The sequence below is a fragment of the Schizophyllum commune genome (genome assembly GCF_000143185.2).
Source record: "Schizophyllum commune H4-8 unplaced genomic scaffold SCHCOscaffold_1, whole genome shotgun sequence".
Lineage (NCBI taxonomy): Eukaryota > Fungi > Basidiomycota > Agaricomycetes > Agaricales > Schizophyllaceae > Schizophyllum > Schizophyllum commune.
Window position 1 is genome coordinate 3,311,015 of NW_026089538.1, and position 21,444 is coordinate 3,332,458.

The 21,444-nt window shown below is 57.9% G+C and overlaps 9 protein-coding genes across 9 annotated transcripts; 6 read left to right on the top strand and 3 right to left on the bottom strand.

The window, feature by feature from the left end:
* The first annotated feature begins 206 nt into the window (after positions 1-206).
* SCHCODRAFT_02036178 (uncharacterized protein) lies at positions 207-1,672 on the top strand. Its single transcript, XM_050341578.1, has one exon. It carries the CDS (start codon positions 299-301, stop codon positions 1,454-1,456), a length of 1,158 nt encoding a protein of 385 aa, XP_050203074.1. The 5' UTR covers positions 207-298; the 3' UTR covers positions 1,457-1,672.
* A 323-nt stretch (positions 1,673-1,995) lies between these two features.
* Positions 1,996-4,038, top strand: SCHCODRAFT_02484365 (uncharacterized protein; the record flags this gene model as incomplete). The annotated part of the gene is made up of 11 exons (XM_003035699.1): positions 1,996-2,094; positions 2,147-2,264; positions 2,327-2,458; positions 2,515-2,666; positions 2,748-2,893; positions 2,945-3,039; positions 3,119-3,229; positions 3,279-3,379; positions 3,431-3,629; positions 3,676-3,877; positions 3,930-4,038. 11 exons carry the CDS (start codon positions 1,996-1,998, stop codon positions 4,036-4,038), a joined length of 1,464 nt encoding a protein of 487 aa, XP_003035745.1.
* A 745-nt stretch (positions 4,039-4,783) lies between these two features.
* On the top strand, positions 4,784-7,387 carry SCHCODRAFT_02562999 (uncharacterized protein; the record flags this gene model as incomplete). Its single annotated transcript, XM_003035698.3, has 10 exons — positions 4,784-5,012; positions 5,067-5,261; positions 5,316-5,389; positions 5,452-5,540; positions 5,591-5,721; positions 5,778-5,869; positions 5,920-6,041; positions 6,093-6,865; positions 6,924-7,141; positions 7,195-7,387. The coding sequence occupies exons 1-10, from the start codon at positions 4,869-4,871 to the stop codon at positions 7,385-7,387; spliced, it is 2,031 nt and encodes a 676-aa protein (XP_003035744.1). The 5' UTR covers positions 4,784-4,868.
* A 92-nt stretch (positions 7,388-7,479) lies between these two features.
* SCHCODRAFT_02483397 (RdRP-domain-containing protein) lies at positions 7,480-11,902 on the bottom strand (the record flags this gene model as incomplete). Its single annotated transcript, XM_050342825.1, has 15 exons — positions 7,480-8,097; positions 8,148-8,225; positions 8,272-8,322; positions 8,370-8,414; positions 8,468-8,624; positions 8,676-8,721; positions 8,770-8,859; positions 8,909-8,998; positions 9,047-9,474; positions 9,531-9,721; positions 9,781-10,300; positions 10,349-11,078; positions 11,131-11,224; positions 11,275-11,663; positions 11,713-11,902. The coding sequence occupies 15 exons, from the start codon at positions 11,900-11,902 to the stop codon at positions 7,480-7,482; spliced, it is 3,717 nt and encodes a 1,238-aa protein (XP_050203075.1).
* Positions 11,903-12,249: 347 nt separating this feature from the next.
* Positions 12,250-13,740, top strand: SCHCODRAFT_01117694 (uncharacterized protein; the record flags this gene model as incomplete). Its single annotated transcript, XM_003035697.3, has 3 exons — positions 12,250-12,783; positions 12,840-12,858; positions 12,930-13,740. The coding sequence occupies 3 exons, from the start codon at positions 12,250-12,252 to the stop codon at positions 13,526-13,528; spliced, it is 1,152 nt and encodes a 383-aa protein (XP_003035743.1). The 3' UTR covers positions 13,529-13,740.
* Positions 13,697-15,414, bottom strand: SCHCODRAFT_02607837 (thiamine diphosphate-binding protein). The gene is made up of 7 exons (XM_003034864.2): positions 15,053-15,414; positions 14,970-15,001; positions 14,856-14,921; positions 14,774-14,811; positions 14,476-14,727; positions 13,928-14,421; positions 13,697-13,877 (listed from the first exon to the last, which is right to left on the bottom strand). The coding sequence occupies exons 1-7, from the start codon at positions 15,085-15,087 to the stop codon at positions 13,790-13,792; spliced, it is 1,005 nt and encodes a 334-aa protein (XP_003034910.1). The 5' UTR covers positions 15,088-15,414; the 3' UTR covers positions 13,697-13,789.
* A 38-nt stretch (positions 15,415-15,452) lies between these two features.
* SCHCODRAFT_02683286 (WD40 repeat-like protein) lies at positions 15,453-17,812 on the top strand. The gene is made up of 7 exons (XM_050346752.1): positions 15,453-16,033; positions 16,084-16,207; positions 16,259-16,296; positions 16,346-16,861; positions 16,912-17,082; positions 17,134-17,349; positions 17,405-17,812. The coding sequence occupies exons 1-7, from the start codon at positions 15,488-15,490 to the stop codon at positions 17,579-17,581; spliced, it is 1,788 nt and encodes a 595-aa protein (XP_050203076.1). The 5' UTR covers positions 15,453-15,487; the 3' UTR covers positions 17,582-17,812.
* Positions 17,813-17,976: 164 nt separating this feature from the next.
* SCHCODRAFT_02743365 (uncharacterized protein) lies at positions 17,977-19,579 on the bottom strand (the record flags this gene model as incomplete). Its single annotated transcript, XM_003034863.3, has 1 exon — positions 17,977-19,579. One exon carries the CDS (start codon positions 19,577-19,579, stop codon positions 18,071-18,073), a length of 1,509 nt encoding a protein of 502 aa, XP_003034909.1. The 3' UTR covers positions 17,977-18,070.
* A 636-nt stretch (positions 19,580-20,215) lies between these two features.
* On the top strand, positions 20,216-21,429 carry SCHCODRAFT_02563016 (uncharacterized protein; the record flags this gene model as incomplete). The annotated part of the gene is made up of 2 exons (XM_003035695.1): positions 20,216-20,514; positions 20,568-21,429. The coding sequence occupies 2 exons, from the start codon at positions 20,216-20,218 to the stop codon at positions 21,427-21,429; spliced, it is 1,161 nt and encodes a 386-aa protein (XP_003035741.1).
* Positions 21,430-21,444: the final 15 nt, after the last annotated feature.

Here is a 21,444-nt window from a genome sequence, read left to right on the forward strand (position 1 = left end):
TGCGCCGTTGTTTAGTGCACCTCTTTCATCACCGAACAATGAAATAGAGAGGACTCGTCAGGCAAACACCATCTCCCTAGACTCCATCCCTCCGCCGCCGCCGCCGAACCTCTTGTCTACCTTGGCTTCTGAGTCAGTAACCACCAATCTTGACGCCCAAACGTGGGATGATCGAATACAGTGAGTCTATCTTCTTGCACGGCATCGCAGGACCTAATGAGTATCCAGGCGCATATCGGAGTACTTGCGCGCGTCGACTGCATACACTAGAGTCGACAATGACATAGTCGCCTCTCGAATGTATCGGACACCGGGCACCTCTGACCCACGCTCACCCGGTAACATGGCCCAGTTGCAGAAACACAAGGCAGAGCTCTTCAGTAACCGCGACAAGGCCTTGTCTGCCGTCGCCGATCAACGCATATGGCCTATCGACCCACGAATGGGCCCCTCGGAAGCGCAAGAGAAGCAACGCGCCGAGGCCCTTGACGAACTCGCTGCCTTCGCGAAAGCAGTCTCTGACCTGTACGAGCTCATGACGGACGTCTTCGCGCGCCATAAGAAGCAGCAGGAGCAGGAGCTCGAGGACGCGAAAGCGGAGGAAGAGGCCTCGCGCAAGCGCTCGCGCGAGGACGAGGAGGCGCCCGCGGGGCCGGAGCAGGAGATGGCAGACATATTGTCGAGGCTGGAGCTCGAAACGCGCGAGATGAAGGCCAGTTTCGCGGACCAGGAGGCTGAGATCCACGAGGACGTGGACAACCAGGTGCTCGAGCTCTGCGATGCGCTCGGGGCGCCCGAGACCATCGACGTCGACGAGCCCGAGGACGACGAGGACCTGCCGACCCCGGAAGAGCGTACCGAGGAGCAGACGCGCGACATGGAGCGGCTCGGCCGGAACGTCGTCGACGTCGCGCAGACGCTCGCCTCCAACGAGGGCGCGCACCAGGTGGTCATCAGGCAGCGCGACGAGATCGCGAAGCTGCGCGCGGAGGTCGCAGAGTTCGATCAGGAGGCGCCGCAGCTGCAGAAGGAGCTTGAGGAGCTCACGGCGCGGCAGGCGAAGCTGGAGGAGGAGCTAAGTGCGCTGATCCTGGCGTTCGAGGCGCACGTCGCGCGGCACCCACCCACGCCGCCTCGGTCGCCCATGCACCAGCCGATGTCGCTGTTGGAGGTCCCGGGGTATCTATCGCTGGAGCGGACGGAGGAGGGCGCGCCTGCACCGATCGAAGAGGACATTGCGCAGGAAGTGCGCGCCCGGTTGATGCCGATGCTGATGAATGCGCGGGACGAGGTCGGGCGGGCTTTCGCCACCGAGGGCGTGGAGTTGGTGGGCACGATCAAGCCGCAGCTGGCGAAGGTCGTGCGCGCGATGGAGGTGATGGCGCAGGTGGAGGCCGCGTCCGTCCGCCCTGTGCCTACTGCCCCGATGGGTGTCTGGGGTGCCCGTCCGGCATAGTGTGCTACCCTTTTGCGTGCCAGTCACATTATTATCCTTGCTTTCTTGCTCACCCTTTGCTGCCTGTTCTTGCTTTGACATCACTCGCTTCTTGTCCCTGCATTCTCACATGTTCTAATAATACGACCATCTCATCCACCATTTCTTGACTGTCACATAACATGTAACGATAGACATAGTAATAGAATCTAATCAATGGTAGTTGTACTTCAGAGCACGTGAACGTGAGAATACTCGAAGAATGTCGCACGTGCAGATCGGTGGCATCACGGCAAAGCTCTTTCCTGGTTCGGACCCTCATCACCCCGCCAAAACCCTGCCTTCAAACCCTTTAAGGCAACGTTGTCCATTCTGAGTAAATCATAGGCTTTTCTGTCTATCCAAGCAGTGCAAGGACACCAACGTAGCATTTGTGTGGCATTTGTTTGCGCCTTCGAGTTGGTCATAGAGGCATAGCTGGCTGTATTGCAGTCGTAATCAGGCCCTCAGCCTTTCCCTCCGACCTGTTCAAACCATTTTGCCTCCGTGAGCTATACAGTATGTCTGACCCAGCTGCTTCGGATACAAGGCAATGGGACCTTCATCCCGAGACGGAGTATCGCTTCGAGCTCGATCCTGGTACCACTGTAGCCATCAAGGTATGTGCACACTCCTCCACTTATGTGCACCTCAGTCCTCTAACTTCTACAGCTCCTGCGCGGCCAAGCCGAAATCTACGGCTGCGAGCTCGCGGAAGGCAAGAGCTACCTCTTCGGCGAGGAGTGCAAGGCAGCCGTCTTCACCTGGAGGGGCGCCTCGATCGAGATGAGTGTTCTGTTTATGCATAGCTAGACTGCAGCCGGCTGAACAAAAGGAAAGAACACGTCATAGGCCGCCCTTCGGTCGAATATACGTCAGACGAGACGCCCATGGCCGTATATGCCAACCTCCACATCGCGCTTGAGCAGATGCGCGTGAGGGCGCTGGCGAATATACGCGGGTCGCCGATTCCTGAGGGTCAGTGTATATGAACTTCGTGCGTGAATGGCTAAGACTGATCCCTGCATACGCAGACGAAGGCGACCCCGACGCTACCTCTGAGCCGCCGCGCGTCCTCATCCTCGGCCCCGAAAACTCGGGGAAGACCTCGCTTTGTAAGATGCTCGTCAACTACGCGAGCCGCGTGGCGCAAGGGTGGGCGCCTGTGGTAGCGAACTTGGACCCAGCGGAGGTGAGTGGGCGACTTAGCTAGCCTGGACTATGTTGTCTACCTATATCATCAACGAGCACGAGCCTAACCCACGCTTTGCAGGGCGCCTTTGCGCTTCCCGGTGCCATATCTGCCGCGGCGATTCCGGCTGCGATTCCGACTTGCACGCCTGCTGCGACGCTGGGGCTGAGTGCTTCGAGCGCTCCTATGGCGATGGCTGCGAACGCGCTGGTCCCGCTTGTGTATTGGTGGGCAGTGTCATTTTTTTCATTGCAGGCTGGCTGACAGGAAATCCGTAGGTACGGACACCCAGACGCGAAGCGCAATCCTCGCCTCCTGGAGCGGTTGGTTCGGAACCTTGGAATGGGGGTAAGCGACCGGGAGGATGCGGCGCGTAATAACGTGAAGGACAGCGCCAGTGGTCAGTCTTTGAGATGGTCAGATGATGGCATGCCTGACGTGTGCGAGTATAGCATATGCGTCTGGGTTCATTGTTGATACGCCTTCGTCCTTCGCATCCAGCACAACAGGTTTCAACGAGCACAGGCAAAGGCTCATCAAAGCTGCCGTAGAGGCCTTCCGAAGTAGGTCTTTCCTTTGCTATGATGGGATCTCAAGTTGAACTCCCTTCAGTCAACGTGATTCTCGTACTCGGCCACGAGAAGCTCAGCATCGAGATGCAACGCACTTACGGCTCGAAGCTCACAGTGGTCAAGATACCCAAAAGTGGCGGCGTAATACTACATTTTCCTACCCGTCGTATTCTAATCTGACACCTCGCCCAGGTTGTCGAACTCGACGCCGCATACAGGGAGCGGATACACGAATACCAGATGCACACGTATTTCTACGGCCACGTCCTCCACCCTCCACCCGGTGTATCTAACGCGCTCCTCGGAGGCGAGGCGGCTGCCGATCTGGTGCTCTCGCCATCTTCCACCGTCATAGGGTTCGGCGACCTCAGCATATATCGGATTGGGGCGGGTGAGTCTTTTTCTTTGTACGGTGTATGCACGCTAACTCCGCACAGAATCCATGGCGCCCACAAGCGCGCTGTCCATAGGCGCCGTGCGCCTCATCTCCGAGATGCAGCCGGTCCAAGTGGATCCTGCCGCTCCCGGCTCTGGCCTCTTGAACGCCTTACTGGCCGTCCTTGCTCCTCTGAACCCAGATGAGAACGAGCGATACGACGAAGAGCTCCTGGATCTGACGGTGTCCGGATTCATTGCTGTGTAAGTCCTTGCGGTCATCTACGCGATGTCAAACGGGCTGAACGCCTTACAGAACCAACATCGATGTAGCGAACAAGCAAATGACGGTGCTATGCCCCAATCAAGGGTCGGTGGTGGGCAGGACCGCTCTGATGGGGTCCTTCGAATGGCAAGAGCAGTAGTGGCGCATTATTGCAGCTACTGCAAAAAGATCTTGCGGATGTACATATTTTGGAGTGTACATGACATATATGGTGGCCACAAGCCACGGGTTGCTCGCTTAGACCAAGCGAGCAACACTGATCACACTCGTCTCCACCGGCTTCTCCTTCATTGAACAGCTATTATAGTCAGACTGCGTATTCAAAGTCTGTACAGTGGCCCTACAATCAATGTTTCTGCCTTGTTCTCACAGACGTAGGCACTCAGGCGGACACTCGAGCGTCGCGGGGAAATGGGTCATTCTTGATGGCGCTAGCGCTGTCATTCCCTAAGACGGGAATGCGTTGTCGAAGACTACAAGAGGACGGGGCGGCTGAAGAATATTGGGTACCTAGGTCGCTTTATTGGACCAGAAAGTACAAGTCTTTTGAAACACCTAATGAGGCCAAAACTCACAGCACGCAGCAGCGAAGGGCCAGCGCGCCCCGCTGCCCCGCTGCAGCATGTGACGTCACGCGGCGGTTGACGGTAATTGCCGTCATTTTCCCATACGCTTCCCGTGAAAACAGCCCTAATCTCGTGTGTTAGTCAGTGTTTCTCGCTCCGCTTTCTCCTCCCTCGCAATCTCTGAGGCTCCCTTGAGCGTCACTCGCCATTAGGCAGCGAGAGAAAGCGATACATGAGTTATCGTTGTTCAACTTGCGCGTGACCGGTGTCGGGACCGTCACGTGGTGTGACGAGCGCGCGTGACTCACGCCTTGTTCTCAACCACGACCTTCATATCACGGAAGAAGGCTCGCGCACGACTCGCGTATAATCTATATAATCTTGCCGCTTCTCTACGCAATATATGCCTCCCAAAAAGAAGTCACGGAAGTGTCTCGCTCAACGACAGCCGACGACGGCAGCTGTCGGCCCACCGACAAAGGCGCGCGTGGTTGCTAATGGCAAGTTGAAGCTCCTCGTTGAGATGCCTCTGGATGTACTATACGAGGTAGGCTCGACGGTCGTCACATAACTGGAAGGAGCTGAACGCGTCATATTTCAGATCTTCGGTCATTTAGACCCTCAGTCTTTGTTGCATGTTTCCTACACCTCCAAGGCGCTGCGGGCAATCCTGATTACGAGAAACTCTCGCTCTGTGTGGAGGAAGTGCATTGCCGCAGACCACGACTTCCCCCCTAAGCCGGACAACCTGAACGAGCCTCAATGGATTGAGGTGCTATTGGGTAACACATGTTCCGTAAGTCGTCAAGCTCACGGGTTAGGCCTACGCAAGTGCTTACGCGTACAACAGTACTGCAGTCAACCCTCGACCTGCGCACTTTGGCCTTTCAGCGTGCGCACGTGCGACCGCTGCCTGGGACAAAGGTTTGTGGCGTGATTTACGGTGACAGAAGCTATATATCGACCTCATCCATCTCTGTTGATAGGTTCTTTGACGAAGCGGGCATCGTAAGGGCTATCAAGCAGCCGGCAGAACAGTGCCGTCTACATCTACATATCCATGCGTATGCTCACTGTACGTTCTGGCCTTCATAACGGTCCCAGCATTCGGTTCACAATCATCAGACCGGAGGGTCTACAACCTTACAGACGTCAAAGCACAAATTGAGGTGTTCAAGGGTGTCGATCAGGCAGACACCGACGCCGTCAAGGCGGTTCAGTCTTCGCTTCTCGAGAGGCAGATGGCTGCCGAGATGGTACGCCTAGGAAAACCTCCATAACTGGCCAAGTCAAATGCTCACGAGAATTGCAGCATGCAAGAAAGTGCGAGAACTATGTTCATGTCGTTCTACCACGAAGGCAGAGAGAAGAGGAGAAGAGGTTTCTGAAAGCGCGCCTTGCGCAGTGAGTCGGATATCTACTGATGCTTTCATACCGAAGTAACCATGGCTTAGGATCGAGACACGCTTACGCGCTCTGGGGTTCTCCGAAGAGATTGACTGGATACACTCCGTCCAATCCAAGCTACTGGAAGACCACCCGCTGGTCAAGTCGTTCGACGAGATCACGGACAGCTGTACGCAAACAGTTCACTTGTCATCGTCGCTCACTGCCAACCCCTTCTCAGCATGGAAACAGATCTCCCGCCCTCTTTCCAAACTCCTTCACGACATCCGCGACGACATGCTCGAGAAGAAACGCAAGAAACTCCTCAAAGACAGGATGCAAATCGTGATTGACGCATTGAAGGCATATGTATCCTCAAAACCAGTCCCCTCGGCTATCGACGACGCCGACCAAATCTACCCGAGCGCCCTCGACATCATCACCCTCCCGAGCATCCACCGCATGATGTTCGCCGAGGTCAGGTCCTACGTGACCGACGTCGAGCCCGACCTGACGCGCCTCAAGTCCTCTCTCTCCCCCTCCGCCCTCGACGCCCTCTGCGAGGAGTGGCGCACCCTCAAAGGCCGCGAGCTCGTCGCCCTGCTCCCCGCCTCGCACCGCCACCTTGAGGACGAGGCGGACGACGAGCTGTACTCGCTCCGCTTCGCCCGCGTGTTCTTCCGCTGCGCGGGCTGCAGCGAGCCCGTGAACTTCCCGCGCGTGCTGGCGCACGCCTGCGCGCGCGCGGCGCGCCTCGGCTTTCGGAACCTCGCGGGCGAGGAGGCGTGGCTGTGGAAGCGGCTCGACGCGCTGCCGTGGAACCACGACGGCGCGCGGTTCGAGTGGGATGGGGCGGTCGCGCGGGCGGCGGGGGCGGTCATCAGGGCGTGCGGGTGCGACGCGCGGATCGTGGACCAGGGCGACATGGACGAGGAGGGTGCGTGGCTGGCTTGTGCGACGTGTGAGGGGCAGACGGGGGGCAAGGAGCGCGAGGTGTTTGGGTGGCGGCGGGCGGTATGGCGTTCTCGCTCATGGCAGGTGGTAGATGTTGCTGATGCCAATGGCCACCCAGATTGTGCACTACCTCGGTCACCTGAACCGAGGGGAGGATGACCCCAGCTGGATCCACTTGCGCGACGAGGAAGATATCCGACTCGCCAAGCGCGCGGAGGCCCACTGTCGCAGCCGCAACGACATCGAGGCCAGGACTGACGCGCCGTTGGACTACGCTTGTGTGCACTGCCGCGAGCGCATGTCCTTGAGCGTGGTCAAGCATCACTTCTTGCACATGTGAGCAAATTGCATTCCGTCTTGTCATGCCTGCGTACTCATATTCCACAAAGACACAACAAGCCCACGCCGGTAGAAGGCGATGATTACAGGTTGCACGTTGACGCATCCATGCGAGGTCTTCGTCTGCACTTCATGATTCCTCGCAGAGACTGTAAAACTGGTAGGCCGACGGCGACGAAGGGGAAGCGCAAGGGCAAAGCAAGAGCGCGGGCGGCGGAGGTTATCGATCTCTCGGAGGACTAATCGCATTATTAGCTTGTGTATCACTATACGCACTGTTACAGGTTGTGAGACGGACAAGAGTGGGCAGATATACGAAGTAGCTATTGCAAAAATCACGGGAGCTCCGCTTCCCGTCCCGCCTCCAGGATTTTCAAGCAGTCGAAGATATAAGCAAGAACGACGAGGCCGAAGCTCTTCGCACCCCAATCTTCGTAATGCGCAACACTGAGCTTCCAGGCCTGGATGGCGCGGTTTAGCGTATGAAGCTGGGCGGTATGGTCCCGGGGATCGCCTCGGCGAAGGCCATGTTCGACGGTGACGACCAACTGGCTCATGTGCTGGGTCATCCTGCTAATCCTATCCCTGCGCCACCTAGTCTGCGAGCACTTGGCGAGGATGGTCCCGACCACGACCTCCTCCTCGATGAGCTCGACGCCGGGCGTGTTCGAGACCGTGTGCGTCGTGCAGATGTAGCGCAGCTCCTCGGCGTACCGCTTGAAAAGCTGCACGAGGTCGTTCTCGAAGGGCAGCGAGTCGTCCAGGTAGTCCTCCGCGCGACGCTCGATCGCCTTCGTGATGGCGTTGACGCCGGTCGTGGACGCTGCCTCTTCCTCGGAGAGAGCTTCCACCTCGCGAATCTGGATGTTGCGGTACAGTCGTCCGAGCGCCTTGTCGGAGCGGTAGTAGTCGTTGTCCCGCGGACGAATGACTTCGGCGGCGTGCCAATCGGGCTGTCGAGGTATTTCATTCCTATTCTGCCCAAGCTGTGCAGCGTAATCACCTTTTGCCTCATCAGCGGACGCGGCAAGTTGCCATTCTCTAGATCCACCGGTATGCCTTGCTTCGGGTAATCGACCGCCTAGGGGCCATCAGAATACAGGCGTGGCTCACTGCAACGACCTGACCTGTGAACAAAGTTTGGCGATCTTGACGCAGTCCTCGTCGAAGATACCGTTCTGAAAGGCCGTCAGTACGGGAAATGAACTTCGTCCTTTTCACTGACCTTGGACTGATCAGCGATGACCAGTAGGCGATCAGACAACAGGCCCTACGGAGGAGAGGGTAAGGCATATACCGGGATGAGAGGAAGAAAATGCATACCACGACGTCCGAGTTGATGTACTCGACGATGAAGTTGCAAATGTCGTCGACGGTTGCTGGTCGGTTGAGCTGGAAGGTCTCGCCGGGGTCGAAATCGAGAGGCTTCTCTTGCTGAGAGTACAGAAGGTCTTCACACATGATGATGTCGTACAAATCGCTGCAATAGAATTCAGCATAAACTCGAGTTATTTGCGCGATGTATCCTCACCCGTCGAGATCTCCTCCACTGAGCATGGAGCATAGAGAGCGGTCACCTCACAATCAGTTAGCACGACGAACGATGGCTTGCGAGAGTCACACACCTACGGACGGGAGCACTACCAGGTTCTTCAGCTTTCCAAAGGAGGATAGCATGTCTGCAGGAGGCCTGCCGATGGCATGCACTCGCTGTACTTCGATCAAGGTCAGCCAGGCAGTCCTCATAGCCATGCTGCCTCTTACCATCTCCTACGTGCGTGACAGGACTGCGAGAGATGATACAGTTCCCTTCCAGCCATACGGGGTCCTCACCCTCCGTTCGCTGCACACAAGCTTCCGGCAGAGGTCAATCACCGCACACATGAAATCGCTCTAACCCACCATAGATCTCCCTATCCCCCAGGCAGTACACGTTCTCCTTGCCCGCCTTGATATACGCCGGCCCCTCATCGGCAATCCCAACTAGCTTGTAGCTGTCCGGGATCCCGAACCGCGCATCGTGCTTGATATCCCGCAATATCGCCATCCTCGCCACCTCCCGTATCTTCTTGAAGAACGGGCTGTCGAAGCCGGGCAGAGGAGCGCGGCGTGGCCTGCTGGGCGTGCCCTTCATCTCGAGGCCCATGGCGACGAAGTTGTCGAGGATGTGCGCGAGGCGGAAGGTGCGGCAGAGATTGTTGGAGCGCAGGACGTCGCGCCAGGCGTCGATGTCGTCGTGGATGCGCTCGACGCTGGCGACCGCACTCTGCTGCAGCTTCTCGAACTGGTCGCACCCGACGCCGAGGTTTTCGAGCACGGTCACCAGGGCTCTGCGGGGTAGGTCGTGAGTTGGGTGCAAGGTTTGGCGGGCCTGTGCCGGGCTTACTTGTTCGTGAACATGTTGTTTGGGTAGGCGAAATGGCGGGCGATCTCGATGTCGGCTTCCCACATGTCTTCCTCCTTGCTGTCGAACTTGCGCATCGAGGGCCGGAGGCGCATGTGAATGCCCGTGTTGTCCTTGTCCATCTCCTCGTCGACAGCGACCATACCCTTATATCCCAGGAAGCGTATCTGGTACTAGGTATAGAAGTCGTATCAGTAAGTGTGTGCGCATACGCGCCCGGATATGGACCCACAGCGTCCGGCCGCAACCGCTTGGTGAGATCCCCGCCCCGCTCGCTGATGAGCTTACCCCAGATACGATCTCCCAGCGAGCGCGAAATCGTCCCCACCCCATCCGTAAACAAGTACGGCGACACCCTCTTCCCAGGCGGCGGCGGGGGGCTCAAATCCTCCATCTCCTCCCACTCATCCCTTCTAATCTTCACCGACGGCTCCGTCGCCGTGAACGCCTGCGCCAGCCGCGCCGCGTACTTCGACGGCTGGCGCACCAGCTTCGAGTCCTCCGGGAAGTGCCCGATGGAGTCGCGGATGTAGTCCGCGGTGATCCAGTACCCCAGCTCCTCGTGGTAGAACTCGTTGAGGTACCAGACGGAGTGCTCGCGGAGGGCGGAGGTGCTGTAGGCGAGGAAGACGAAGGAGCGGCCGCCGAGCTTGAAGCCGTTGGCGAGGATGCCACCGACACGCTCGCGCACGAATTGGGAGCCGTCGACGGTGCGGTCCCAGCGGTATGCTAATCTGTCCTCGTCTCGGAATCTATAAAAGAGGTCAGCATGAGGAATGAGAAGCAAGCGTAGCACTCACTCAACCCGAATGAAATGATGCTCGTAGCCGGGATACCTTCGAATGATACGATTGCTTTGAACAGGATACGGCCCCTCGAGCACCGTCCGCGTCGGCGTAAAGATGATATGGCAGCATTGAAAGTACCCTGGCGTAATATGCAGCTCAGCAAACTCGAACAGCTTCATGATGCGATCGAAGCAGGCCCTGGGACTCTCAGTCGCCGGCCTCTTGCCCAGCTCGAAGTTGAACTTGCGCAGCAGATCGCCGACGCGCGCGCAGTCGTGCTCCGGGTACGTCTCGCACAGGGCGCGTATCGCGTTCAGGCTGCTCTCGATCTCGCCGGTGGTGATGCGCCCGTTCCGCAGGAGCGCCTCGAGCTGGAAGGCCACGGGCCACGGGAACTTGGCGAAGTCACGAGTGAGGCGCTCGATGCGCTTCCTCTCGAAGAACTTGTGCCCGTTGGCATCGATCTGGTGCCACTTCACCTGCCTATTGGGCCCTACGGTCTTCATCTGTACCAGCAGATTGTCGATGCCCGCCTTCTTACAGAGGTCGCAAAAGGCGAGACCGAGGTCTGTATAGTCCTTGTCGGTCAGCTCGATGCGGAGCTGCCATGCGTATGGCGATACGGCCAGGTGTGCGCCGTTGAGATGTCCGATGCGTAACTTAGATTTACGGTCATCATCGGGGTGCCGATGGAACTGGATCTGCTCCAGCACGGGTGGCGTGAGCAACTCGAAGACGACATCTATGAGATTACAGGTCACTATAACTGCCGCCACATATAGCGAAGGACGTACGGGGCTTTCCCTGGTAGCCTAGCGCCATGCGAATGATGTTGATGAAGCTGATAGCGATACTAGATCCTGTCATCTCGGTCGTGGCGTCTCCCAGCTACAGATATTGAGCAGGCATTGTCGGTCGCAAAGCAAGTCGCTACTTACGGTGATGCGGATGAGTTTGTGGTCGTATTCAAATTTCAACCATGCAACACCTTCAGTCGTGTACTGTTTTGACCACTCCACAGAGAACTCGCGCGAGACCGGGTAGACATACGTCGGGCGGAAAAGCACCCCAAATTGCACAAGATCGACGCGCAAGCTAGTGTTCAGGCTCTCAACGATACGTTCGTGGGTTTCCTCGATCTCCGGGTCCATGAAGGGCGTCTTGCCCAGCAGGCTAGCGATACCTGAAGGAGCGGGGCTACGCTTCCAAAAGTTTATCTTTCGTTTGTCGATTTTGATAGGATTGCCCTTGACGTGAGCTAGGAATCTCCTCCCTATCTTGTCAGTGGGAACGGTTAGGATGCCTGATCCATCGTTTCGTGCACTGCCTACAGATGGGTTAGATATTCGGTCAAAGCCGGCTCATAGAATCAGTACCTTGCATGCTACGATTGAGCTTCACCCTGAAGTTCACTCTGTTGTCGGTGGGAGACTGTGTCGGGAGGTCCTCATCTCCAGAGTCATCCTCGGCAGGCATAAACGCCTCCGAGTGGAGGACTTTCGCGACGAGTTTGATGACATCGTACTCGTTGAGGTTTGGCGGCAGGCCTTTGATCTGGATATCCATGGTGGCGGGAAGGAGGAAGGATATCGATCAAGCTCAACGTGTCTAGGTCGTGCGTGGGCGCCTGATTCTAGTAAAGGGCGTTTATAGAGCGGACTTCACGCGCAGCGGCTGACTAGCAGGTCTTCTCGTCAGATATCATAGAAGTCAATGTCCAGATGTAAGTGAGCCTCGACAACTCGATTGTGGCGACGGGGAAGACGAGGTGGACAAGGAGCAGTCGCGGTCACGAGACCAATTTACTTCCGCCGCGATCAATTGTGACGCGCGTGACGGTTCGTGTTCTCCTCGAGTCGTACCTCCTCCTCCCGTCTACGTTCAGTTTCTAAAGCTCCATTTCGTGCAGCACAATGAACCCCTCACTTTACCTCGACTTCAGATCTCTCAGCGCTGCACTGACTTCTCATGCACTTCACGCTGCTATGGAGAAGGGCGAAATACTGAAATCACAAGCCCAACTTGTACTGGAAAGAAATCGCCAGTACGCCAAGCTCGCTTCTTGTCTCGCTGTTCTCCTCGTCTTTGCCTGTATCAAATTCCTTTCTCGACCAAGCAGGAAATCTAAACGCTCTGCTCTCACTCTCGCCGACCTTTCTCCATGTATGCGCGCCCTCATGCTCCTCATCGTGCCCACCCGCGTCGCCTGGCCTCCACACTACAGCCGCGCCGCCCGAGCCGCAGTCCTCTCCCACAGCAAGACAATTACTCTTGATTTACACGTTCTCCTCGCCGACATCTCCTCTGGAAAAATCGAACTCCGGCATCCCGAGGACCTCGTCGACCTTCTCAGCGGACTCCGCGTAGATGGCTGGATAATTGCACTGCGCGTTGACCCGGGCTGGTCTCGGAAAATCCAGCGCGGGATCGCGATGAAGCCGCTGAAGGTGCGTGTGTGCGATTTCGGAGGACCCGGTTCGTCCATTGACGCGCATACACCCAGTCGCTTCTCACCCTCATAGGTAAGGCACCCCGCCACCCGACGGTATCTGTAAATTGAAGTGCTCATTGCACTTATTATGTGCTTCTGCAGATCGCGAAGAAGCGGGAAATAGCGATCACCCTCAGCCAGGAAAAATCGAACGCCCCACGCTCGTGCTGGACAACGTCGCACCGAGCCTAGCCGAACCGCGCTTGGCTGCCTTCCTGCGGGCCCACTACGCCTGCGCCGTCGAGTTCACCGCCGTCTCCGGGAGTATCTCCGCCTGGAGTACGCCCTGGATCCTGGCCGCCTTGCCTTTCTGTCCCCATCGCCACAAAGCCGCCTGTATCCGCACCGAACCTCAGACCACGCCTCTCTTCGCGACTCTGCACGGGACCCTGGACCTGCTCGCTCGCGCGGACGCCCTCGCAGCTCCAGACGAATCGGCAGCCCCAGATACCCTGGCATCTCCCGACGGACTGGACCAACCGCGCAAGACCATCCTTGCCGTGCACAACATCTCCGTCAATTACGCGGCGGACCTGCTGGAGCTTCGCGAGCGCCTGCACTCGGACGCGACCATGCGCTCCTCGTACGTCGCCCGATACGGAGTTGATTGCTGGAGGGAGCGGCGGGTGATGCTGGCGTGGGAGGCGGCCCTGCTACGCGCTGGGATGCTCGTTAGGTGGTCCGTCGAACTCCGCGGCTAAGGCCTGGTAAAGGATGGCGAGGGAGGTCAACAATCAGAGGGAATATTCCATGCACACGATCTACCACATACACGTACCCACAGGCGGCTTCCTCGACCGCGGGCGCGGGAGGGAGAGATCTTGCACGCAAGTCCCTCGTATGCACGCTATCACTCGTACGCGAAGACGTCCTTCGAAATGCTTATCGTTCCATTGCAATGCGGTTGTTGTACATACAGATGTTGCGTGCCAATGCGGCGAATAAACAGAGAGATGCAGGGTCTAGTAAGACAGCGTGTCAACGATTGTGTCCAGGATGCGAAGTGCGTCCGGGATGTGGAACTTCTCGTACTGCAGAGGTACAGGTGTACTGCGGGATTGTCAGCGACGAATGCGCAGATCGGGTAGAGGGACACTCGCTCCCATCCTGTCACCCTCCTGACGGGTGCCTCGAGCTTGAGGAAACACCGTTTCTGTACCTCGGCACCGATGTCAGAGCTGACACCTCCAGTGGCGCCGGCCTCATGCACGATGACTAGCCGCCCGGTCTTGTTCACGCTGTCAACGACAGTCTGAACGTCCCAGGGCAAGATCGTCCGCAAGTCAATGAGCTCGATCTTGGCGCCACGAAGGCGTTGCGGGACGTGAGGCGCGAGTTCGGGTGGTGGGTGCTGGAGCATGTGCAGCGCGGTCTCGCAGTGGTACAGTGGCGTCCCCCAGCTGAGCAGCGTGAGGTCAGTGCCCTGGTGCAAGACTTCGGCGACGCCGAGAGGGAGCTCGTAGTCGTCGATGGGGACGTGCTCCACGGCTGAGCGGTAGAGGATCTTGGGTTCCATAAATACAACGGGGTTGGGGTCGCGAACAGATCCGAGCAGCAGTCCCTTGGCTTGAATGGGCGACCGGGGTATGACGATCTGCGCGACGTGATAGGTATGCTACGCCCGACGCAGGCGGAGAACACAGCGTACCTTGAGACCTGCTGCGCCCATGAAGAAGCCCTCTGGGGACTGCGAGTGATAGAGGCCGCCGTGGCCGACGGACATGGAGGGCGTGCGGATGGTGAGGCGCCCACAGTCGTACTGGCCGCCCGAGCGGTAGCGCAGCTTGGCGGCCTCGTTGACGATCTGGTCGAAGGCGGGGAAGATGTAGTCGGCGAACTGGATCTCGGCGATGGCGGTGTGGCCCATGGCGGCCATGCCGATCCCGAAGCCCGCTATGCCCTGAGCGGAGATGAGCGGGAGACGGAGGGGAGGAGGTAGAGCGCACCTGTTCGGTGAGGGGGGTGTTGAAGACGCGTTCGCGGCCTGGAACGATGAGCAAGGGATGGGCGACGATGGCGAGCACCCACCGAACTCCTCGGCGAGCCCCATGGTGCAGCGAAAGACGCCACCGAACGCGACGTCCTCGCCAAAGACTGCGCGCGTTCAGCGAGAAGAACATGTGTGAGAACCGGCCAGCTCACCTACAGCGGTGTCATCCTTGGTCAGCGCGACACTGGGTAGGCGTCATAAGCACCTCTCTGCATCGTACAACTCGGTGGCGCACCTCATCGCGTCTCGGACAGCCTGGTAGACGTTCATCTTACGCGTCTCGCGCCCGCCGACCGCGTCCTGCTCGAGTTCATCGCGCCAAATGAGGCCTCTGGACCTCAATGCAGCGTCCCTCGTCGTGCGTAACAGCGATGATGTCGCCACAGAAGGCAGTTGACCGCTGGCAGGTGGTGGCTGCTCGACGGCGCCGCCGCTGGCATAACGTCGCTGCTGCTTCACCCGCGGCCTCCTCAGGTGCAGGCGAGCCACCCGTGGTCGTGGTTTAGGAGAAAACATCGCTGTGAAGATCCGGGCATCTGTGGCGGAGAGTAACGAGACTTTATTGACGGAGTAGCGGACGCGTGATGGAAAGGAGGAGATGTTGAGATCCGTGATCATCGTCAGCTGAGCGCCTCCGCTGCCGCCGCCGGCGTGCTTCTCAAGTTCGTCCATGGAAAACGACTCGACGTTCGTGGCCCCGGAAGGCGTATATACCGTCACAGAGGACCACAAGCCTGCTATCATCGCCAACCAACCCCCAGCGACATATCCTACGAAGGTTCGCTCGATCGTCGTGCGCTTCCCGGGCGCAAAGCAGGGCGCAGCACCGTTTGCACAGCTACTAGGCAACTCGAAGAAGGATGCGAAGAGAGCAGACTATCCGTCAACAAGCCCTCGCGAAGACGGGGTCAGCTTATCGAGCAGCGACACCGACGATGAACCTTCGAGCTCGCCCCCGGACGCTGTCGCTGGCAGTCCCAACATCACCTCCCATGAACCTCGACACCTATTCTCCCCTGGGCGCACCACATCGAAGAAGAAGCAGGCATCTCGACCAAAGCACAACATGCGCACCACGTCGAGCACCTTCGTCACCCGTATGCAGGGTGCCGAGAGCTTGACGAAGGCCTTGCAGTCGAAGCAAGGGGAAGTAACTTTCCTGTTCTACAACCACTCGAAGACATTCGTCTGGCTGGAGGCGGGGGCGAAGTCCAAGGTGCGTGCCCCGCAGCTCCAGCATCACCTCATGCTCAAGTGCTGGCGCAGGAACCCTTAGCGAAGATCACCTTCTCCGCATACCCTACCTGCCATGATGTGAACGCGTTCACAGCGTCCCCAGAACACCTCGATATCGTCATTGGCTTCAACACCGGGGATCTCGTCTGGCTGGGTGTGTACTCTTCTCTTTACGTCGCCGCGCTTCACTGATAGACGCCCGCAGATCCCATTACATCCCGCTATGCGCGACTCAACAAGGGGGTGCGTGCTCGCTACCTCGCTCTCCGCCGCCCCGGCTTACACTTCCCAGGGGTTCATCACCAACTCGCCGTGCACGGCAGTCCGTTGGGTGCCCTCCTCCCCCACCCTATTTCTCGTCTCGCATGCCGATGGCACCATCATCGTGTACGACAAGGAGCGCGAGGATGGCAGCTTCTCGCCGCAGGACCCCGCACGGCGCGTTTCCCCACCACCTTCCGATGGAAGCTCGAGCAGCGGCGGCTCCTGGGACCCCATGGGCGACATATTCGTCTCCATGCCGCCTTGGCACCCGGTGTCTGCAAGCCCTGCCGCGGCGACACCGAGGCTAGACAAGGAAAAGGAGAAGGAGAAGGCCGCGAAGAACCCGGTCAGCCACTGGCGAGTTTCACGGCGAGCAGTCGTCGACTTCGTCTTCGCGCCGGACGTCAAGTACGTTGCGGTAGTCTCGGAGGATGGCTGCTTGCGGATTATCGACGCGATCTCGGAGCAATTAGTTGATTGCTATGCTTCCTACTTTGGCGCATTAACTTCCGTAGCCTGGTCTCCAGACGGCCGGTTCATCATTGTGAGTACTCTGTACCAGAATATAAGTTCTTTCTGACCTCTGGCGTGCAGACAGGTGGTCAAGATGATCTGTTGACTATCTTTTCCCCATGGGAGCAGCGCGTAATAGCACGCTGCCAAGGCCATTCCTCCTTTGTCTCTGCCGTTGCTTTTGATGAGCTGCGCTGCGATGGGCGAACGTACCGCTTTGGTTCGGTTGGAGAAGACAACAAATTGATACTGGTATAAGGCGGCTTGCTGTCGTTATACTGTGCTCTACTCACGTTGTCTTAGTGGGATTTCTCGAGTGGCGCGCTACATCGACCGAAGTTTCAGGCGACACATCATCAACGAATGTCAATGTCCTCTACCGTGTCTTTAGGCTTACGGCGAGACAAGTCCGCTCTATATTTACCATCACTTGGCTCCACAGGAGTCGACGGCAGCCCGTCCCCTCGATACCATCCAGCGCCAGCGAGAAACGACGTCGCCGTCGTGCAGCCTGTTCTGGTAGGTTATCCGTCGATGCCGGTGGACTGTGTAATAGTCCTCACCCTTCACGCAGGTGAAACATCTCGAGGGCGACCTCCTGGGACACATCTCCTTCATCCCCCGCTGCATCCTCACCTCGACTCGCTCCGGGCACATCAGGCTCTGGATTCGACCTCTAGCGCTACGGCCACGCCACACGCGAACCGGACACATGCGAGCTGTGACCACAGATGTCGAGGACTTGCTATAGCTGTGGCGGCACTTCTTCGTTGAGTCAAAGTCGCGCGCTCAATCTTGTATATTTGCAGGTGTATCGATCTAGCCATTGTAGTCAACTTCTTATTTGCTTCCATTCACCAGCGATTTCCTACTTACTTTATTGACTTTTGTGTATCATTCGCTCACTCTTCGAACTTTGACTGTCCTGGGCTGTGATATTTGCTTTGGTCAAGAGCAATACCAGTTTGCCATATCATCTTCCACTGAACCTGGCGAGACAAGACGTGCGTCAATCGTTCCTCGACGTGGCCTTAGTAGGCCTCCACATTGTCACTTGGCTGGCTGCATCCGGAAATTACTACGCGGGGGCGTGCTGGAGGATTATGTCTCAGCTGCGCGGGGTAGTCGAGAGACGCAAAAGGATATGGTAGTCTACTGGATTATCTTCGGTAGTACTGTAAGTGTACGATGCAGTAATTAGGTCTATGATAAGTAATGTAACGGTTGATTCATTCCACATTCAACACGTTCCCCCAACTTCACAAGAGAGGACAAGATATTCCCGGTCATTACTGATAGCACAGTCTGTCGTGACAGCGACCATCCAAACCTCCATCCTTCGGCAACACGCTGGTTCGTGCGCCCCCTCGCCCGACTGCAGGAATCTGGTCTTCAAGACCTGCCGCATGCCCCGAACATCGCTGGCGTCCGTAGCGTGAAGCTTGAGGTCCGTAAGATGCGGTATGTACTTGAACTTGCGGTCGTCCCCTTCCTCCCGCTCCAAGAGCAAGTCGAAGAAACACCTCACGAAGTCCCCCGTGATGTCGAGGGTCGTTAGATGGGGCGCGAACTTGAACAGAAGGCCGAAAGCATCGTTGATCTCCACGTAGCCCTCTGCGTTGAGGACGAGCTTGGTCAGCGGCGCGCTGGAACGCCAGAGGAGGGCGCTGGAGAAGATGGTGAACTCAAGAAGCTGTTCCTGGTCGGATATGGTCGTGGACAGTTCCTTGAGGGATGGTGTGGTCAAGGAGTGCAAGAGGCCACAGGGGTACTCGTCGGCTGGCGCCGTGACTATTTCGAGGCTCCGAAGGTGGCAAAGAGTAATCTTCTCCGTTGGCAGCTCGTCCCCGGGCTGATCCAGTATGGAGTACTCCGTGTAGAATTTGAACTCCTCCAGGTTGCGACAATGAGAAAGTTGCTGCAGAAGCGTGCCATACGAAGCATAGGCGTCGGCATCGTGCAAGACCTTCAGCTGCTGCCACGGCACGCAGATGCTCAGATCCGACGGTAGCCGCCCTATACGCAACCCCCTCAGTTTTGGGGCGTTGCACAGATTGATGCAACCGTCGCCGTGTGTCAATACGTCCCTCGATCCTTCTATGCCAAAGAACTCCAACTGGGGAAAGTTGCCATGGACTACGTGCCACGAGCCGCACCATCGGGGTAGGACGATAGTGATATTCCGCCACCGGGGCGCCTGGGCTTGCAAAGCTTGCAACGCATTAGCGTATACCTGGGCATGGCAGGTCGTAGCGTCCAGATCGAGGTCGAGAGGATGGTCGTGACTGTGGGACAGCGCCTTTCGGAAGAGCTGGTGTTGCCAGGCGACAAACGGGGAGTCGAAACGAGCGCATCGAAGGCGGACACGGAGAATCCTCCAAAGGTGGGACGAATGGCGAGCGACGATAACGCGCCAGCGGTGACAGACCTGACCAAGCGTCCAGGGGCAGAGACTGGTATCGAGGAAATTGTGGTCAGTCGGAAGATCGGCGATACATAATGCGAAGACATCCGCAAGGATCTCTGCGGGAAGGGTATCGATGCTGCTCGCTTGGACCGCAACGTATGCCGAGTGCTTCGGTGGCTGCGGCGTCATGGTGAGGACAGACTGAGCGAGCATTGGCTCTTGCTGAAAGGCACTGAGGTCATTGACAGGCCGTTGACATGCGAAGGTGAAGTTGCGCCGCATTGTCGAAGCTACGCCTTTGTCGTCTTCAATCTGCGTGTCGCAGACACCGAATAGAAACATGGTGAATGAGAGACCAGGTAATGTGGGGAGAGAGAGGGGGGAAGAGCAAAGGGCGTACCCGCTTATATATGCAGCGTGCTTTTATATAGAGGAACAACAATCCCACATGAATGTTAGCCGTGACACACGCTGCTCGGACGGCGCTGCGGCATGGCCACAGCTGTGTTGCGATATAGAGTCGTCCATTCATGAGCCGGGCCTTTGTCCTGCGTTATTGTGACTCAGGCTATCTCGATCCAGGTCGTCATCTGTATCAACCTTCGAAGCGCTGGCATGCAGATCGAAGTTGGCCTTCGTGTGAACTGATCACCGCGCTGGACGGCAAACGCCGCTGGCCACAAAATATTCCATAGGCCTCTTGTCTGCTTGTATTGGCCAGAAAGCACGCTGGTTCGAGAGTTAGATGGGCGCCGGAAGCAAGCCTGTGTGAAGGGTGGGAAGCGGCGACATGATGGTCGGGAGCAAAGTGCCAATTAGGCAATTGGGGAAATCCCCGCCGGTGATATCCCCAAAACCAAATCCCGACCGAATCTTCACATCTTCTTGCTTCCTTCCTCCACCATCGCCATCCCGCCTTGCTGTATACCAGCCAACTATCCTAGTCGCTCATTTCTATTCACCCGCACATTCCTTACTATGTTGAACCACTCTATCCCGCCGGCCTCCCAGGTCCAGCACACGAGCTCTGGCGTTCCGTTCTCGGCGCTCACGCGAGCCTCGCTCTACTTTTCTGACGGCAACATCATACTCGTCGCTGGCAACGCGCTCTTCAAGGTCCATCGAGGGCAACTCGCTCGGCATTCTGAGGTTTTCCAGGGTCTGTTCACGCTGCCGACACCGCCGCAAGAACAACTCTACGATGGCTGCCAATGGATCGAGCTCTTCGATTCTCCGAAGGACGTCTTCTACTGGCTTGCGTCGCTGTATGATGGCCTGTGAGTAGCATAGGTCCTGGCCGTCTTTGCGCGATACTGATCGGTGCGGCTAGCTACTTTCCTTCTCCTCGCGCTCTGCAGTTCCCGGCCTTGGCTTCCACGCTACGCCTCTCCGGCAAATACTTCTCCACTACGCTACAAGGGATCTGTGCTCAGCGACTCGCCCTCGACTGGCCCAACACCCTCGAAGGCTGGGATCGCCGCGAAGCCGAAGCCACGTTGCCCTCCGAATCCGGCCCCCGCTACTGCCCGCGCGACTTCGCCCCGCACCCCGTCTCCGTCATCTTTGCCGCCCTCGAGCTCGACCTCCCCGAGCTCCTCCCCTCCGCCATGTACGACCTCTCGCGCTACGGGCCCAGCCGCGTCCTCGCCGGCGCGATCGTCCCGCACGGGCCCTACTCGGACGAGCCCGCGCACCGCGCCATGGGCCACGGCCCGCACGAGGTGCAGTCGCTTCCGCGCGAGCTGCTCGTGCGCGTGTTGCGCGGGCGGGAGAACGGCCAGCGCTACATCTCGACGTTCATCACCAGAGAGCTGCAAGACCGCGCCCCGAGCCAGCGGTGCTTCTACATGGCGCTGCAGCACACGGCGCCGTCGCCGTGCCAGGAGTCGTTCTACTTCATCACGCTCAACATCCTGCGCTCGGTTGGTGGGATCGCGTCTGGCCGCGATGGGGACCCGCTCTTTACGCTGCTGCATGCGAAAGAGATGATGGACAGGACGGATTTTGAGGACGGGCAGGGTGATGGGCCGAAGGCGCTCCGCATCTGCGGCGAGTGTCGGCGCGAGCTGGGCAAGTCCATTGAGGACGCGAGGGAAGAGGTCTGGAGCTCATTGCCGCAGTGGTATGGGTTGGAGAGGGAGGAGGGCGAGGTGGGGTTGGAGGACAGCTTCGAGTGCAACGTTACGATCTAGTTCATGACTTGTGAT